Source organism: Lissotriton vulgaris, chromosome 3_2 (assembly GCF_964263255.1).
Source record: "Lissotriton vulgaris chromosome 3_2, aLisVul1.2, whole genome shotgun sequence".
Lineage (NCBI taxonomy): Eukaryota > Metazoa > Chordata > Amphibia > Caudata > Salamandridae > Lissotriton > Lissotriton vulgaris.
The window spans coordinates 236,570,294-236,590,418 of NC_141690.1; the positions used below are offsets into that span (position 1 = coordinate 236,570,294).

Below are 20,125 nucleotides of genomic sequence, written 5' to 3' on the forward strand. Positions count from 1 at the left end.
ATGTTTTGACTTAAATGCAATGTGCCTTGGGGGTCTGTTGGTGTAATTATTTACAACAAATGTCACTGTTTACTTAGAATTTGAATACACAGAAAGGAAATCCTTTTTTTGGTTACTTTATCTCCCGGTCCTTCCTGGGTTTAGTGGGGAAAACTCTCTCTTTTTTAAGTAGACTTTAAGAAGACCAGACAAAATGGAATCAGTTTGCATGAAAAGTAATCTTGCTAGAATGATATAAAATGGCACCAGAATGACCCACTGTTGACTGCCACTGGTATTCCACAAGAGCTGCTTTTAATCCACACATGTGAATGGCTGACCCTGGTTTTGTTGTTCTGTTGATCAGATTGGAAGTGTTACCGCTGGCACCATGGCATGTCAAAGGAAGCTGCTGATCCTGGTCTTTGTGCTGGCAGCTGCCAGTGCCCACCTGTCACATGCTCAGCACTGGTCTCATGGGTGGTATCCAGGCGGTAAGAGGGAGCTGGACTTCTCCCAGTCTCCAGAGGTAAGTGATGTCTCTCCCATTGTTCATCAGCCTGAATTCGTACGTAATACCTAAAGCATAGCCGTTGTTCATACATGTCTACCAGAAGGTAGTCTGATGTTAGGTTTTGGATCAAAATGGTATAACTCAGGCTACTATTCAGAATTTTTAAACATACGTTTGAAGTACAGATACATTATTAAGAGGCATCCAAGGAACATATTTCCAAACCCTGTGTTCTCCCTAGAAAGCCTAATGCCTGCATGGGAGATACCTGACTGATCACATTGTGTGATCCTAGCCAATCCCTTCATCTTGGTGTGCCTTAGTTCCAATATTTCGTTCATAGGAGTTTGGGCTTTAATATATCTGGTCTTACTGGAGCAAATCTACAGGGGGGTATACAGCATTCCCTTTCTGGATAAACCAGCAATTAAATGATATGTTTTAATAGTCACACTTTCTCTTGCAACACATTTTTCAGCTGTGCATTCACCGTGTCTGCGGGTCACATAAATATCTGATGTCTAAATAAATATATTTCCAGCTGCTTTTGTGGTATGATAATTTTGTGACAGCTCATCTTCTAAACTGTATCTAAGATACATGCCATTTGAACCAATATATTTGGGAAAAAAATGTATTGTATTGTTTTTTCTGTGCAAGACTCACTTTGGAAAATTTGCCCTGGTCATAAAGCTGGTCCGATTACAAAAAGCAACAAGAGGCATAGGAGAACTGACTATATTAAAAGATCTCCTGCCACTATATGGAAAAGAAGAAAAACAGTCTTGTAGATTCAATCCACAGTAACGAGGTTAGGGCAGCAGACAAGATTTCAAAACCAGACGATTAAGACAAATACACATAATTGCATTTCTGAATGTTTAATTACATATAAGTCAGTCTCAAACAGCATTCTAATTTACACAATATATTGAAAACTCTTAGATCCACAAATGGATAAAGTGATAAAGATGAGTGCTTAGAGAAGGGGCTCTTGTGGATAAGGATTTTCCATATAGTGGTAGGAGATCTTTTGATATTTTCAGTTCTCCTATGCCTCTTGTTGCTTTTCCCGATCTGATCATTGTTTGTCTGTATCATAAGTTACCCAGGTCCTTAGGGCTATTTTTGGGTTACCCCATTTTTTTGTGATTACTGCTCATAAAGCTGGCTGTTATATGTAACCCTTATGATTTACTAAATAGTGCCAGTTAAGACGGGCCATGATGTCTCAGATTATTGTGAAAGACCCTTACCATGACTGTAAATTTGCTTCGCACCAAACAGAGCTGGGTATTGGGGGCATAGGTTTTACAAAGGAACCTTGTCTAACACTGTAATCCAGAAATTAAAAGGATGAAGCATAATCGCAACTTATCCATGTACCTCCATCATTAATCACCATCTACATTCACCTATGCACCCTGGACCTTCTTGTTTACAAATAATTTTGCAGTTAGTGAAGAACAATAAACCAAATACATGACTTGCAGTAGTATAAAGCGCTAGTAGTCGTTGCACATAGTGAACAGTGAACAGTTTGTGAGTCAAGACTTGGAGAAACAACACACAAGGCAGAAGGTAAGTGCAATTAAAACCAATCCGCTCCTGAACCAGATCTGGAGGACACCTCAAAGTATGAAAAAAAGCTACATCTGCAAAAGAATCTGGTGTCCCTGTAGGTTCCCCTCCCAGAACACTCAGCCAGGTCTCGCATTCACTCGAGGGTGCAGGCGCGCTGACCTCCAGTTTTTCGCATTTAAGTTTTCTCTACACTCTTACCTAGTTTGTGCTGGTGAAGAGGGGTCTCTGGCGTGTTTGCCTGCCATGCAGGGTGTAGCCATTTTCTTTCATTCCTGTTGGAACATTTGTGGGCGCCATTGGTGTTCCAGTCGTTGACTGGGAGGCCCAACCCCTCTTTAATGTAAGCCACGATGCGGATACGCAGCGGACTCCAGTGGGGGTTAATTGTATTCCTGCTGCCCGTTTGTTTTAAATAATTTTAAACCTGCTCTAAACTGTGTTTATGTACTGTTCTTATGAACTCTGTGATCACACTTTCTGCTTTGGGGTAGTAGAGGCTCCGGCACTGTTGCGTGTTGCAGGGTGCAGGAGCACTGACCTCCAATTTTTCTCATTGAATTTTTCTCTGCACTCTTACCAGGTTTGTGCTAGACAAGAGGGGCCTATGGCGTGCTTGCCTGCCTTGCTTGATGCTGCAATTTTCTATTATCCCTGTTGGAAAATTTTTGGGCGCCATCTTGAGGGTCGACGGTCTAGTCGTCAGCCGGCCGGCCCAACCCCCTATTTAATAGGAGCCACTACGCCGATGCTCGCAACTGGTGCACGTTCACGTCTGGATTGCAGCCAACGCCAGCCTTGCTGCCTGAATTTTGAATCTGACCCATATTAACTGGCCGAGAGATCAGCTGCTTAATATGGACAAAGAGGGTTGTTTGGGTAAGGCCAAGTTAGACCTGAAGAAGGACACCTCTGAGTTCTGCTGCAGCACATGCCTCTTTAAGCTGGTGGCTATCAGAGTCGGTGAGTGGTAGCATGATAATCCAGACGCCCCATCGGTATCCCCCTTGGCCAATAGCACCAATATCAAGGCCTGTTTATTTAACTGTAGATCCCTACCCAAACATGCTGAGGACATTTGTCTATCCCTGGAGTCAAACTCCTGGGATTTTATGTTTCTAGCAGAAGCCTGACTGAGGGAAGGCACTAACCCCAACTTGATGCGGGCGGTATCCAATGGCTTTTGGATTATGTGTGCCAAGCGTGGTGGCAACAAGAGAGGAGGGGGTGAGGCTGTTATCCTGAGGGGTGGCTGGGAGATATCCACCAGGAGAATGGAACACATTGGGAGCATTGTGGCTCTGTTCTTTTGTGCCAGATTCTCATCCTCCTCCTCCTCAGTAGGCGGGATGTTAGTATACAGACCTCCTGACAGTCCACTCTACTACCTGTTAGAGCTTAGTGACACTATCGCTCAACTCTCTCTATAGTACACCGATTTTATTGTATTAGGCAACTTCAGCGACCATGTGGACTATGAAAAATACTCCCAGGCATCATCGCTGGTTGAAACACTTGAAGGTCGGAATCTTTCACAACTAGTGACTGCCCCTATGCATACGGCGGGCCGCATGCTTGACCTTATCTTTTCTAACAGTCCCATTTTAAAAGTGGAGGCACCCGTACGCCTGACCTGGACGGATCAATTTTTGGTACTGTTCAGTTTCAGGCTTAAAACCAAACAGTCTAACTCCTGGTCAATTCCTAACAGGAGGAGAAACTGGAAGGGGGGTCACCTTAGAAGCTATGGGATTCGTACTTCAAGACACTCTCCCCCAGCTGACCGGTGATCCCGACAGTGATGTATCCAGCTTTAATTGCAGGGTTACCTCCGCTTAAGACAGGGTCGCCCCACACAAGAAGGAAACCCTCAGCCCCCCGGTTATCCACTGAATTAAGAACAGAGAAAAGCTTTTGCAAGAAATTGGAACGTTCCTGGTGAAAATCCTATGATCCAGTGGCTAAAGGCCTCTGCAAAGAGACAATGAAAACATTTCATAGGCTGAGGGATTATTTCTGCAATGACATGTCAGACTACTTTGAGGGAAAGATCCAAATGATCTACTCCACCTTTCATCATTCAATGTGCCCCCCTTCCCACATGCAAAGCCCTACCTCACACCCTCTTGGGACCTGGTCTGAATGTCATTTGTTGTCACCAAAGGTGTCACTCCGGGAATTGTACAAGTGTAAGTCTGGCTCTCTGGGAGACCCCTGCCTGGCTCAGTTCTTCAGATCTCTGGCCCCTTGGCTCAATCCGCTCCTGAACCAGATCTGGAGCTCTTCCCTGTCATATGGTACCTACCCAGCTGCCTGGAAACTTGGAAACAAGCTTTTCTGCTGCCTCTGCTTAAGAAACCAGATCCGTATCCAGGGAAGCACAATCATTTTAGGCCCATCTCTCTTCTGCCAGCTCCAACGAAAATTCTGGAAAAGGAAGTCCAGAAGCAACTGGCTGAATTCCTAGATTTAAAAAACTGCTTCTGTGACTCACAATTGGGTTTCATAGCAGGGTACAGCATGGAGACCGCACTTCTTGAAGTCTCTGAAACCATCCGCAAATCTGCGGACTGGGGCGCCTCAGCCATGCTGGTGTTGCTTGACCTGTCCGCAGCTTTCGATACTGTGGCCCACCCGATCCTTTGGAGAGACTGAGACAGGCAGGAGTGAGGGGCACTGCCCTGTCCTGTCCTGGCTACAATCGTTCATGGAGAATCACCCGCAGCAGATATTTTCATGTCCTTACGTCTCCTCTCAGGAACCCCTTGTCTACGGAAACTCTCTCCTGTTTCACATTTGGGAATAAAAAAGGCACTCTTTGACATCTGAACCTCTCATGTGATCCTACCAACAACCAATTAGCACCAAGAGGTACATCGCTTTATAGTGGGCGCTACCTACGTACATTGAAATCTACAGCTTTATTTTACTATTGAATGTCATTGCCAGTGTGATTGCAACTGATTCTATCAAGGTTATGCATTAAGCTATTTCAGATACTATGTGAAATCATTACCATTCCGCTCTTGGTAATGCCCATATATTTCATATTGTTACAGTTAGTTGCATTATATTTATACAGAGTTAACTCTCTAAACCAGCGTTTAGGCTCTAGAGTTACGTCTACAGGAAATATTTCCTCCCCACTAAAGTCTTCACTCCATATTCAACTTTGTGTTATTTGTAAAATAGCAAACATCTATCAGATACGTCACTAAATCTCTACTGTGGAATCGGGATACTGCTGGGAAGATATCTTAACTTTGCATTGTCCCCTTAGGTTGCAGCGGCGGTCCGTGCAGGTAAGAACAGTGGGGCAGAGGGGCGGGGGCAGGGTGGGGCGAGTGGGGGTTGAATTCGACATACAACGGAATAGGGAAAATTAAATAAATAAAGAATTCCTATACCGTCATCTGTCGACATCTCCTTTGCCCGCCCCGCCCGCCCCAATGCAATTACCTGCACGGACTGCTGCTGTAAGGTTGTCTGAACCCTGTCATGTCTGGAACAGCATAGGAAGATGGTAGGAGATGTGTACTTAAGTTTGGCTCCTTTAGGCGTTTTTCACTGTAGCAAGGCTACCTCCCCCATAAAATAACACTGGGTTACATGATGACTTCCATTTGGGAGTGATAGAGAGATACTTCTTCCACTCATTTAAAATGTAATTTTAAATCCTCTTAAATGGTAAAGTCAGATTTTAAGTTACTGTTGTGAAAGTTCCACTTTTAGAAAGTTGTCATTTTTCTGCCTAAACCACGTGTCTATTGACCAGTGTCCAGTGTCGCATTACTTTTAATGGCTGTCATGTAATGTGATGTGTATTCCTTCTAGACATTAGACAAATGGGCCTTGGGTGTGGGGAGTGGTGTTCCTCTCCTGAGCAGGAAGGCCTGGGGAGTTGTACTCTGCCCTTCCTGACTTTTAAAGGCTATCCTGTCGGCTGTGCCCACCTCTTTCCTGACTTCTGAATCTGCCAACTTTGTCACTGGCATATGCAGCTCCCACCTGGGCCCGCCTGCCCTTTGTCACCCTAGACAGTTTGGAGCCAAACTTGGGAGAAGGGAAAGAACTGACTAGAACCAGTTTATGGGTAGACAAAGAGAATGACCCCCCACACACATCCTGGCACTGGGTAAAAAAGTGGCAACCTCAGAACCTTTCATTAGAAGATCCTCAACCTTTTGAGGAGTCAGTAGAAGGACTGCCCTGCTGTCTGAAGAAAGAAGACTGGACCTGCTTGCCTTGAATCCAGGATCTTCAGAAGATACTCTAAAGAGGAGTCTGCTGACTTCTTGTTGGGCTACTGGGACATAACAAACTTCCAGAGGCCTCCCCTGCAAGTGCCTAGCTGACCAGCACCAACTGGACTTCCTGGACCATGTTACTGCCATCTGCTGGAATGAGTCCTGACCCCCAAATGAAGCCTCCCTAGGTTCTGGACCCCTGTATGGTGTCAGAGTGAACTCCTACACCATGCAATCTGGAAGAGCTCAAGGTGAAAAGTTGTGTGTTCTTCGCAACTACAATTGGACGCCCGCATCTCTTTCCAGAGTGAAGATCTGATGCCAAGCTGCTCTGCACATCAGCAATGACCGACTGCATCACCCGCCAACACGAAGCTCTGATGGCAAGAACAGCAATATCCTTGCGGCTCCCGTCTACGTGAAGCCACGGCTGACGCTCCTCGTGTTGCACCGGACTATGAGAGAAGGTAAACTCTCCACTGGGACATACCAGGTCCCTGTATCCAACCCACACGTCATTGTGGTTGGCTTGAACTTGTGACTTTGACCCGCTCCAGCATGACCAAATAACGGTGAATGGTGCTTTGTGCTTCTTGGTTTTTACCTGAAACTTTAAAAAAATCATATCTCCAGTTCTACTTATTGTATTTTTGTCTTTTTTGTGTCATTTTATTTCTTAAAATCTACTCTATATTTCTAAATTGGTTTGGGAATGTTTCTTTGGTAGTGTTTTCACGAATTTCTGACAAAATGTCGATATACAAAATATCGACATACAAAAATATCGCAACAAAAATATCGATGTCAACAATATCGACATCCTATCTCCAACAAGGTAAGTACAAAAATATCGAAAAAAAATATCGATGTCAAAAATATCGTAATTAAAGAATATAGTTTTTTTAATTAAAAGAAATATGGAAAATAAATGAAATACTTATAAATGTAATAAACATAGTTAAAAATATGTTATGATATTTAAAATTAATATACATAATTTAATAAAAAATGAATTAAATATATACATAAAATACATAATATATATACCTTTTAATAATTATTTTAATAACTCATAAATAATTAAAAAATATTTAAAATACAAATACATCTATACACATAAAATAATAATATAAATACAAATTAAATAAAAATGTAAAAAACATTAAAAAAGTAAGGAGAATGTTGGATAGCGTAGGGGTAAAAATGACTATTCCCACTCCAAAGAGTGCAACCGTAGGGAAAGTGTTGGATAGCGTAGGGGTAAAATGTTACTATTCCAACTCCAGAGAGTGCAACAGTAGGGAAAGTGTTGGATAGCGGAGGGGTAAAAATTACTATTCCCCCTCCAAAGAGTGCAACAGTAGGGAAAGTGTTGGATAGCGTAGGGGTTAAAATTACTATTCCAACTCCAGAGAGTGCAACAGTAGGGAAAGTGTTGGATAGCGTAGGGGTTAAAATTACTATTCCCACTCCAGAGAGTGCAACCGTAGGGAAAGTGTTGGATAGCGTAGGGGTAAAAATGACTATTCCAACTCCAGAGAGTGCAACAGTAGGGAAAGTGTTGGATAGCGTAGGGGTAAAAATTACCATTCCAACTCCAGAGAGTGCAACAGTAGGGAAAGTGTTGTATAGTGTAGAAGTTAAAAATAACACACTTATAAATAAATTAATATTTTAAAATATTTAAACAATGAATTATTAAATAAATCTAAACTATTTACAAATACCAATACATAATTATTAAAAACATAATTACCAATGAATAATTAAGTAACAATAAATTAATAATAAATACCAATTGATAATAATTAATTACCAATTAATAAACAATAATATAATTAGCAAAAAAATTATGAAAATTAATTATTACTTAATTACATTTAATTTACTTCCCACCCTATTCCCCTATAAACCCATAACCCGCTACAGAACATAATTATCAATTAATCAATTAATTAAAATTAATTACCAATTAATACAAATTAATTTCCAATTAATAATTAATTAACATTAGTATAATTAGCAAAAACAATTAATGAAAATAAATTATTACTTAATTACATTTAAATTACTTCCCACCCTATTCCTCTATAAACCCATAACCTGCTACAGAACATAATGATCAATTAATCAGTTAATTAAAATTAATTACCAATTAATAAAAATTAATCACCAATTGATTAAAATTAATGTATAATTCCTACAAATTTGCAATTAATTTAGTATAATTATATTACTTCCCACCCTGTTCCCCTATAAATCCACAACCCGCTACGGTACTAAAATTCAAAATTTACTGAAATTACATTAAAAAAAAATACATATTAAATACATAATAATATAAATAAAAATCGTATAAAAATGTATATTAGTAACATCGATATTACTAACATTGATATTACTGACATCGATATTAGTGACACCGATATTAACAAAATAGATATTACTTACCTTCGAAATTCTGTCCCTTTGATAGTAAAGCAATGGATATTACTTACCTTCTATATTCTGTCCCTTCGATATTAAATCATCGATATTATTGTAGGTCGATATTCAAATATCGATATTTTGTCTGCCTACCTTTTTCACTTTATTACTGTTTGAATGCTGCATAAATACTTTACACATTGCCTCTAAGTTAAGTCTGACTGCTTTTGTGCCATGCTAATAGAGGGCTAAGCGCAGTTTATTTAGTGAGTTTTGTGATTCACGCTGACAAGGACTGTGTTTATTATTTGAGTGGGTCTCTCCCCCTCGACTAATAACCTAATTCTTAGAGTTAACAAATAAATTGGCTCTCCACTACAACTTCACAATTTTGTTTTAGATAATAGCATTTATCAGTATAAAAATTAAATTTCCATGGCCTTTCCTCTTTGAAATATCTGTTATCCCTGCAACTTATCCAACTACACTCTTTGAAAACCACACAAAAGCAATATCCTTAACCTAATCTTCTCTTAACCAACTTTCTTCACTTAATTTAGACTGGACCGATCATGTTGCTGACTTATTTGTTGCCATATGTAATGTTTTTTTTCAAAGAGTAACTTAGGAATTACATCACTTTTGTTATGGTTCCCCTTTTATTTCCAGTCTGATTTTCCTGGCTTTAGAACTTTGTATGCTTTACTGCTCCTAAAGAGTAGTAAAGTGTCTGTGTTTCCCCCTAAAAGAGATGCTGTACATTGAACTTCCCTATGTGGTGTAATTTAACTTCACTATAAGTCTATTGTAAATGGTGCAGAGAATATGCATGTGGCTTGGAAAGTTAAATGTCACATGTGGGCTCCAGTGTGACCTTACACCTCACTCAAATGGACACGGCTGCTCTGGCTGGGTTGCAGTTACACATGTCAGAGAAAATTGTCCTTCCTGTATAGACTGCTTCTGTTGAATCTCAGAACTCTCTTAGACAGCCTGTGTTCGGTTACATTGGTGAATAGAACTAGTTTGGACTATGTCAGATGAGAGGAGAACTCATCTAAATAGAGGAGTGGCAGAAATCTCAAGAGACACCGGCCCAGTGGCAGATTGGGTCTATCATTTTGCAACAGGGTCTCCTGGGCAATATTACAGTAAGTTCAAGAGGACGTGTAACAAAAGGAGGTGGGCATAGGCTAAGATCATGATTCAGTGAGAACATTTTCCAATTGGTGATAGTGAACAGAATAAATCTGGCACCTCAACCACCATCTCTGCTGAGCATTTGTGGACCTGATTAGCCTTCACCTGAAGAAGTAGGCCCTATTGGAAGAAGAGGGGTCATTCAAAGACTTGAGGACTCTTGACTCTTGCTATCACCCAGGGACTGGAGCTACTTTCCAGTTCTTAAGATGTTGGCCTCCCTTTTTCCTGCTTCATGGACACAAGGGGCTCGATTCACAGAACTAACTTAAGACAAAATACTAAACTTACTACCATTTACTCATTTTGGTATTCACAGAAGGCACTTATTCATTTTGGTATTCACAGAAGGCACTTACTCATCAATGAGTAAGTGCCGTCTGTGAATACCAAAATGGTAGTAAGTTTAGGTTTTTGTCTTAAGTTAGTTCTGTGAATCGGACCCAAGAAGCCGAAGACTGTCTGATTCCAAGAGAGCGCAGCAGACCACAGAGGACTGGACTCTACAGGAGACCTGGATGGAGACAAAAGCAGGCCTCTGCAGGGGCTGAAGAACTGATCAGAAGGAACTTTCCCAGCAGCTGGAGAAAAGAGGTACTTGCTTGCTGTATCCGACTTCCACTCCATTGCACTCAGCCTGAAATTGAGCCTAGGTCTTGGCCATCCGTGAGCTGACGTTCTTCACTGGCACTTTACTTTTTGTGGGAGCTTTTTACTTAAAAGTTTAACATCCATGTCCTGTCCAATTTGAGTGATCTTTGTGTCCTTTTTTGCTCATTATAATTGTCTCTGAATTCTCTAAATTGGTTTGGAAATGTTATTTTGTTGTTCTCTTCACTTTAGAAGTGTTAATACTGCTTGAATGTAATATGCATTTCTCTGGGAATGCCTGCTGTTTGTGTCATATCTACCAGAGGTTGATGAAAGATGCTCTCAAAATGTCCTTTGACCTAACCATTGTGTTCATATGGGTCACTCCCATCAAAAATTAAGAAACTAAGGGCTAGATGTAGGTAATGTCTATTTATCGATTCCTAAATACCAAATTTTACTGATTCGGTATTTAACAATCGGTAAATATAATGTAGGTAAACAATCGGTAAATTTTACCGATTCGGTAATATTCGTTATTACCGATTCGGTATTTACCGAATCGGTAATAAGGAATTCCTGAAGGCCCATAGGAATGAATGGGAAGCCGTTCACTATTATCGATTCGGTAAATACCGAATCGGTAATAGGGGGAGCATATTCAAGGGTGGCAGGGTGTCACATTGACACCCTGTTCCACCCCTGAATCGTGAATGTGTGCACATGTGGCGCACATACATGCCCTAAGGGCATGTACGTCTGCCACATGGCACTTTTGAAAAAGTACAAAATTGCTTTTTTAAAGGTGTACGGTATTTACCACCAACTTGTAGTTGGTGGTAAATAAAAAATCCTTAAACCAAAAATGCACTCACTTGAGTGCTCCCTACATAGGATTTAAGGATTCGGTAATTTACTTATTCTTTAAATTAAGGAATTGGTATTTTACCGATTCCTTAATATAATGAATCGGTAAATGCCCGAATCCTTAAATCCAGCCTCTTACATCGGTTAAATACCGGTCGGTAACGGGAAATTTACCGATTTTCAGCCGTTACCGACCGGTATTAACCCACCTACATCTAGCCCTAATTCGGGTACTAACGCTTTGAATTATCTAAAAAGATCCATGTATAAGCGCTATTGTCTGCACTAACATTGATGCTTCAAGACTATAAAGGAAATGTCTGCTACATAGCCTAAAGATTTCTACAACAGAAGATCACTTCCCTCACATCACATCTTTAACACCATTCTGCTACTGCCTGGTATTTACAAGCAGCCAATGAAAGTTAAAGTCGAATTTGGAAACTGCAAATATGTTGGGGCGCCTCTAAATCACCTGAAGTACTGGAATCATTAAGACCCCAGATACAACTAAAACTACATTGAGCTCTGGTAATCGATTTAAAAGCACAATACTTTTAAAATAAATCTAATTCTTCCTCTAACCCATTGGCAGCTTTTCTCTACTATTAAACATTGTCTCAATCTCCTCAAGAAACGATTTATTATTCACTCGATATAGAATGCCCCCAATATTGCCAATTATTGCAAAGATGAAGTCTTACAAATCAAGGCACACATTGATGCTAGAAAAACACCAGCTCAGCCAATCCCCCATCTGCCTATTCCTGTCTGCTCTGACTTTCAAAACCATGTGCTGTTATATGGCCCCATTCACCCACCAATTAAAGGAATTAAAGAGCACTTCTGTTTCTCAAGGAATGTGCCAGTTTTCTCTCAAATATATCTAATTTAACTCTGCTAAAAAAGTAGACTTGTGAACCCTTTGACATCTAGAGACAGACCTATCCATAAATTACTGTTTTTTGCCAGCAAACTCATGTAGAAAATAGAGACTAGACAGTTATAATCCAGCTTTGTGAAGCATCACCTTCAGTGCCCCCAACAACCTAGCTTCAGAACTTAGTTCAGCACTGAGACACCAAATCCTTCGTTTCAGGTGATGTTCTGTGCATTGTGGGATTGTGAATGGTGGCAATGCTTGTTCTGATGGGGGTGGGACTTGACCACTCAGGGCCTTTGACATGGTAGCATTGATTACAACCATTGATTCCAGGTTAGGTTGCTGCAATTTCTGAAGATCAAAAGTTCCACTACCTCTTTTCTGTAGGGCACTTTAACTTCTTCCGTGCTCATGAGGAGCTCAGCTCGTCATGAGGCACAATGGCTGTGTGCTCGTGACGAGCTGAGCTCGTCATGACACGTGCGACGCTCACACGCGGGGCTAATTCCCCTGCGGTGCTGAGCATTCCATTAAACGGGCGTGGTCATGACGAGCTGAGCTCCTCACAAGGATAGTGGCGCTGCACGCGCTCCACCTCCCCCAGTGCCGCGGGGGAATTAGCCCCGCGGCGAAGGGGTTAACGATTGTCTCTTTTACTCTTACTCACAATGAGATCATTATAATACATGACTATGCAGTGGACTATGCAGTTGTCACCCAGTATTATTTAAAGCCGCCAACTTGTGACTGTGTTTAGATAAACACCCTTTGGGACTGGAATGTACACCTCACTCTGAAACATGAATCCACAGAACACTGAGTGCATCTTCTTACACCCTGTCTCTCTCAACCCTGCTCTTATATATTATTAATCAATTGTCATCACCAAGTAAAATATTCTGCTTTGTTTTAATCCCATTAATCTTTGTTTCCATTTTACTTCAGAATTACAAAAAAGTGCCTAACTGCTGAAATATATTTTAAACGTTTGCACATTTTATTCACAAGCTATCTAAACGTTGTGTGCACAGCAAAATTGCTAGGCAATTCACTTTTGAAAATTCTTTAACTTTGCAGTCAGAGAAAGAAAAGTAAACACCAATCTCTAGGATAAAATAAGTTGCAATTTGTAAGACATGGGCTAACATTTGACTTGAGTCTTTGAACACACAGCAAATGTGACCCAAGCTCTCACCAGACCGGGCCGGTGGGCCCAAAAAACAGCTCATTCTGATAAAAAATGACTCGCCATAGCAAGCAGACGAGTAGATTTCTCAAGGCTTGGCCATCCAATCTGTTACTATGTTGTAGGCATTTACACCATGTAGCTCTTGTTTACAAGTTTCAACCCTACAATCAAACACACAAATAAACTCTAAGGGGGAGATTTACCAAATCTGCACGTAATGCAGCGCAGGCCCCCATGAGGCTGCGCTGCGTTGTGCGGCAGGGAAGGTGCAGGAGAGCGCCATATTTTTAAAGGTATGGCTCTCTCCTCCCCTTCCACCGGTGCTGATTACAGCTGCCATGCGCCACGCACCACCAAAGTGCAATAGCGCTAGGGTGTGTGAGTCTAGCATAGGTTTTGTACAGGAAGGGTACCATTTCTGTACAAAATAACATGCCTGGACACCAGGGAAAGCTTTTCCCACTTTGTATACGTGCAGCACTAAACAAGTTTAGCGTTGGAAATTAAATTAGAAAAAAAAGATTCCGCCCCATTTTGCATCACTTTTGTGGCGCAAACACAACGTACAATCTTAGTAAATCTCTCCCTAAGTAGGTACATTTTGATAAAGGACTATGCATTTTTTGCTGCTATAATTCTAAGCTTTTTCCTTATAAATATTGGCAGAATCTTAGACACTGCGCCTTATAAATAATTATGATCAACAAATGCAGACATATAATCCTGTTTGGTAACAACAGCTAATAGCAATACATATTTAATGACATGACAAGTCAAAAGAAAGTGGAGCATTACATTATCAGCTTTCCCTATGTTGATAAATGTTTTTATATCACCTACAATCATTGGATACTGTTGAAAGCAAATCAAACACCCTTTTCGCATTTGCTCTGTTAGTTGTACATACCATGTGTGCCTAAAAAGCCAATGTCCTATAATTATAAACAAGTTCTGGATAGAAGGTTAAGATGTTTATTTACCTTGCATACAATTCAATAGTTTCTCCTTAATCTTTGTTGGGAAAGTAGCTGCTTTCTATTTTTTACATGCTGTAATAATATTTCTACTGCCTCACGCCTCAAAGTCTTAACTGTGTTTTAGGTTTCCGAAGAAATCAAACTATGTGATGGAGATGAGTGTGCCTACTTCAGAAACCCAAGGAAAACAATTGTGAAAAATATTTTGGTAAGAAACAAAGCATTCTGTTTAGTCATTGAACCCTAATGTTAAGTTTTGTAATTCGGCTCACTGCCCTTCGTAAAACGTCCAAATAAAAAATAAACAAGCAAATAAGGTGGACCAAAAGCCAACAGGGCCTATTGTTGCTAAAGACAAACAAAAACACATGGACAGTGATCAACAGGCCCACAAATAGTGTAGAGACAGGTATTGTGATTGTGGACCTGGCCACACTTAAGAACTGTTTGGAAGGCATGATGGTCACTCCTGTTTTTAATGGAGATGGGGAGGGTATTACAAGATTTTGCTGCCAGTCCTGAGAAGATCTGCCCACTCGAGTGCACTGTTCTCAATAGCGGATCCACCAATATATGGAGCTAAGCAATACACTTCTTCTTGGGAAGAGGGAATGCATGCAGCTTGTGCGAAATCTGGACCTTGAATTCACAATTTTTAAAGTCTTTAGTGCATGAAAGTATTACATTGTTTTACACGTAAAATTCCAGGTTTGGAATTCATAAAACCTGAATGTGTCCATGTAGAACATTAAACCACAGTGGAGTGAAATTCCGCATTTGTATATTGTACTCCAAGAAAGGAAGTTCCAGGGTGTTGATGCTTTTGAAAATTAAGAACACCGAATAACTTGCCTGTTTGTTGGTGTTCAGAAACCTTTTTTCCAACCAATTCTCACTTCTGTCAAATTGATATATTCCCAGGTTTCAAGGAATACTTTGTGAATTCTTAAAATCCAGAAATATGCATCCATGTGAGGTTGCAAACCTCTGTATACACATTTCAGAATTTCTTTATGAATTGGTCCCTGGAAATTTATGTATAGATGCACAATACAAAATCACCTTGAAAGTCCTGTACATTTTGAAAAGACAGCCATCAAGACCTGGGGTATTCATGCTGGTACTTCATACCTCGTGGAGTCTTACAAGCTGCATCTGACACCCACTGTTGCCAATACTTTAATGTCTTGTGAAGGCCAAAGTAGACACTATCAGAGTAACCTACCTTAGCATCAGAGCAGCAACTGCCTCTATGATGTACAAAATATAGAGACACAAGTAAAAGAAAAGGAGGCCTCCTTATTGATCCAATGAGGGACAAGGAGAAAAGGAGTGAAGAACTTAACAAGTCCCAGTAATCAACTCTTGAAAAACCTTTTTGTATATTGCCCTCATAACTCAAAGTGCCAACTGAATAGAAATGTGTACCATATTAGACATACAATGAAAGCAAGAGATTTACACCAAATTAATAAAACAATCTTTGTTTGTTATAACAAATTTCACAATTTATTACAAATCAATAAAATCAGTAATGGATAACATCAATACAGTGCCATACAATAAAAAAAATTTCATGTTGTTATTTTTTTTTTTAAAGTGACTATACACATCTGTAACAGATAAAAACCATAAAATTCAGAGTTGTCAAGATTATCAAAACCACAAAATTCAGAGTTGTCAAGGGTGTCAACGCAGTGTTTCGGTGTATTATGATATCACCTTCATCAGGACAAACAATTCTATACAAAGAAAACGTACAATTAGATACATCTTTAGATTTTGTTAAGAAAGCACATTTCTTTTACATTTATCAAGGCACAGTCGAGTTTTCAAAGAGTCTTATACATTGTTTTCTACACAAGTCTACTTTCCTATTTGTTTAATAGTGTGGCAATTGAGTTATAGTGGGCTATACATTCAGGTTCCTGACTATGTGACCTCAAGTCACTATTAGGTAGCTCTTAAAAGGATAAACCATTGTGCATACCTGCAAATGTTTAATTATGCCTCTCGTATAAATTGGAGGTTTGCATGTTCATATTGTAGATCATAGAAAAGACGCTCTGGTCTGCCAAGTCAAATATAAACTTCCTTTCTGGGAGGGGCACAAGATAACAGAAGGTGACTATTACTTGAGTGGTCACTATTCATTTGTCAATTTGTTTGCAGCTTATCAATGACTCTGTTAAATAATATTACCTGTGCATTTCTGGAACTCAATGATGAGGATAAAGCCGGAGGGGGGCCACCGTTTTTTAAAAGAGTGTCACTATAAGGAAGCATACGTATACACATTAGGGTAAGGTGTGCATTGGTTGATACTGTCTACAGTGTGATTACATACACACTACCATTAGGCTGATCGTAATTCAGATGGAATTACAGGTATTACCTGCACATCAGAAACATATGGTGATCCTTATATAAAGAAACTAATCTGATCTGTTTCTAGTTGATTATTTAAAACATGGTACTCACCCTATTGACAGGGTTATATGGCCCTCACAGCAGCGTGACTGGATTCTTTTAACTTCTCCCAGTGCTGAGATACTGTGTTTGCAGTGTTTCTTTCAATTTCACCTACAAAGGGTTACATTGTTTGTATCTCATTTGTTTTATCTTGATGGATTAACTGGCTCTTATAATTCATTTTACATTTTTACAGCACAGTGGTAAATTCGGTTTTACGGTTCTATGCTTAATTATATTTTATTTTCAAGTATGTACTCAGGAACGGTCTTAATTTAACTACTGCGTTTACTGCCATCCATTTAACATCCTTCGCAGTGCTGCCTCCCGCAACATTATAAATATTGGTGTCTTCGTTTCTACTGCACCATTCAGAAAAAGCCTGCCGGTTAAGTGGAACATCTTTTTAACCATTGTACGCTCTTTTATTTATTTAACGTATATCTTCGTGGCTATTGTTATCCTATTTTGATAAATTATGCAAAAACAATTGCCATTATTAGCGGTGTTAGTACTAGGTTGGGACTGGGTCTGGGGGATCGTTTGCGTTTCAGGATCCGCCTCGGGGAAACAAAGCTTACCTGATAGTCTTCATTCAGCCTCCCTGCACCCCTCTCCGCTCCTCACAGTCTCGATTTAATCGAAGTTTTGGCCTCTCATTTGATGGTTTGTTATTTAAAGGATTTCTCGCTGGATTTTAGATGACGTGCTCACGCCGGACATAGTTAAACGCGATACGTCATAAATGTGCGACGCACGTTGTTTGGACTACAGTTGTAGTTGTTTGTAATATATGTTATCCTCACATTTAATTAAAATTGTACGGAATGGTGTTAGGCATCATGTTTACTGCCATACTTTTTAATGTACATAGATAGATCTCTGAATTATTTTAGGCGACGTGCTCACGCCGGACGTAGTTAAACGCGATACGTCATATATGTGCGACGCACGTTATTTGGACTACAGTTGTCGTTTTTTATAGTATTTGTTATCCTCACATTAATTTAATGTTGTATGGAACAGTATTGGGCATCGTGTTTTCTGCCATACTTTTCATGTACTAAAACGGATCTCTGAATTATCCTTCTCGAGCTATGTGCATTTTTCAAGATGTATACTGCTTTGCGTTTTATTAAACACCACGAATTTAGCTAGTCGAGTTATTGCTCGTTGTCTATACTTTTAACGAATATTTGACCATCCTCAATAATTTTTTTCGTGGTTTGACTTTTTGGACTCTATTTAATACTACCGAATTCCTGTAGTAGCCCTGTCGTTCAAAAAGCTATTGACTTGTAATCATAAAGTTCTTATATATATCAATAGGGTTCCTATTTGGTATCAAAGTTAATGGTCTCTAAGATATTATCAGACTTGATAATCTCTGATCTGATGTTAGTTAAAACAGTGTTTACAAACTTCAATAGGTTTATAGGATCCTTTCCCAGTCCTCTCTGGTGTGAAGTCCTTCCCTTACTGAATTAAATCTGGACATGAAAAATTGTTCGCCTTTTTTACGTTTAGGGTCGGTGTTCCCTCCTCTGCTGTTTTGGACGGTTAGTACTAGACCACACCACCGTAGATCATCTACACTATGTCCTGCAATTTTCCAGTGGTCTGTTAAGGGAGCACCTATTTTGTTGCAGAGAATAGCAGATTTGTGCTCATTTATTCTTAGCCTGTTTCTCCTATGTATATCTGATCACAGGGGCATTTAATCAAATACACCATATTGTTGGATCTACAGTTCATATATGATTTTATTCTATGTTTGTTTTTTTTATGTTCCACGTAGTCGCCCTTGATTATATTTGTACAGTTTGAGCAATTACTGCATGGAAAAGTACCTAGAGGGAGTGGGTTCTTATCTATAGTCAATTGGGTCTTCTTGTTATCTTCCCTGTAGGTATGGACTAAGCTGTTCCTATAGTCCGATTGCGTCTGAACGCGAACATTGGTTTTGGTACTTTATCTTTATTCTTTTTGGTTACTAAATTCCAATTGCGAATAATTATATTTTTTATCTTGTTACTCACTCCACTGAAATTACTAACAAATACTAATCTATTATCCATTTGATTCTCTTTGACTTTCTCATTAAAGAGATTATCTCTATTAAAGTATCTAGCTCTTTTAAAAGCTTGTTTCACCATACGTTTTGGATATCCTCTATTGATAAGTTTGGTCGATAGTACCTCTGCATGCTTTAAAAAATCATCGTTCTGTGAACAATTTCGTTTGTCTTAAAAACTGTCCGAAAGGAATATTATTTTCCTTACAGGGTGGGTGTCTAATATGGTACACATTCTCTTCAGTTGGCACTTTGAGTTGTGAGGGCAATATACAAAAAGGTTTTTCAAGAGTTGATTACTGGGACTTGTTAAGTTCTTCACAAAATATAGAGACTGCATTACCTTTTTAAGAGTTCCTAAGTGAAAGAAACAGATGTTCACCACACTTCCATCCCGGAAGCAATAGATATGTCTGATAGAGCCGCAGATTCCGTACCTTTGATCACTCTCCAGCTTTAAACTAGATCCGGAAAATCTTCAGCAGTTCTTCTGCAAGCTGGTAGGTGGCGCCAATCATCTCCGCCTCTGCATTATAGGTGTCGTCCGCGCCAGATGAGATACCTTTGTAGGCATCACCCCAGCATGCTGACACTAGTTCCTTTCTTTCCACACCATCAGTGCCGATCCGGAAAAGCTGCCACAGGCATTATTTGACTACCTTTTTTACTTTTTGTCTAAATTACTTTGAGGTTTCAGCTCCCAGTGTGCCTCAGGGATGTCCCCTTAGAAGCCTGTGGGTTTAAACCCTGTTAAGCCTGACACAGGCAAATGTTGGTGACAGCCAACTATGTGGTTTGTTTGTGGTGCTGGAACAGGAATCTTGCGCCCGCACCCAAGCTCATTACCTTCACCGGAATTTATCCCCTGAAGAAGGGCGGTATGAAGTGCTTAATTTGTACCGGTGCTTTCTGGTGCTTAGCACCGGCACTTAATTATCAGGGCCGGGTCTACACACAATGCAGCACTTCATTGATTTTGATAGCGCTGCCCTGCACAGAGTGTTACTGTTAGGGTTGCTTTTGTTATTTAACTTGAAGTAACGTAACAGTAACACTGAGTGACTACACAAACTGCCAGGAAGGGTCCGACTTGGAAAGCAGCCCTGCTATTGTCATCTTCATCA

The 20,125-nt window shown here is 40.0% G+C and overlaps 1 protein-coding gene across 1 annotated transcript in view; it reads left to right on the forward strand.

Moving 5' to 3' along the window:
- The first annotated feature begins 362 nt into the window (after window positions 1-362).
- LOC147725587 (progonadoliberin-2) overlaps window positions 363-20,125 on the forward strand; it is a 50,770-nt gene continuing 31,007 nt past the window's right edge. Inside the window, exons 1-2 of the mRNA XM_086964550.1 lie at window positions 363-508; window positions 14,580-14,663. Of these exons, the coding sequence (XP_086820676.1) occupies window positions 371-508; window positions 14,580-14,663 (222 nt within the window). The 5' untranslated portion in view covers window positions 363-370. The remainder of the gene's footprint in view (window positions 509-14,579; window positions 14,664-20,125) is intronic.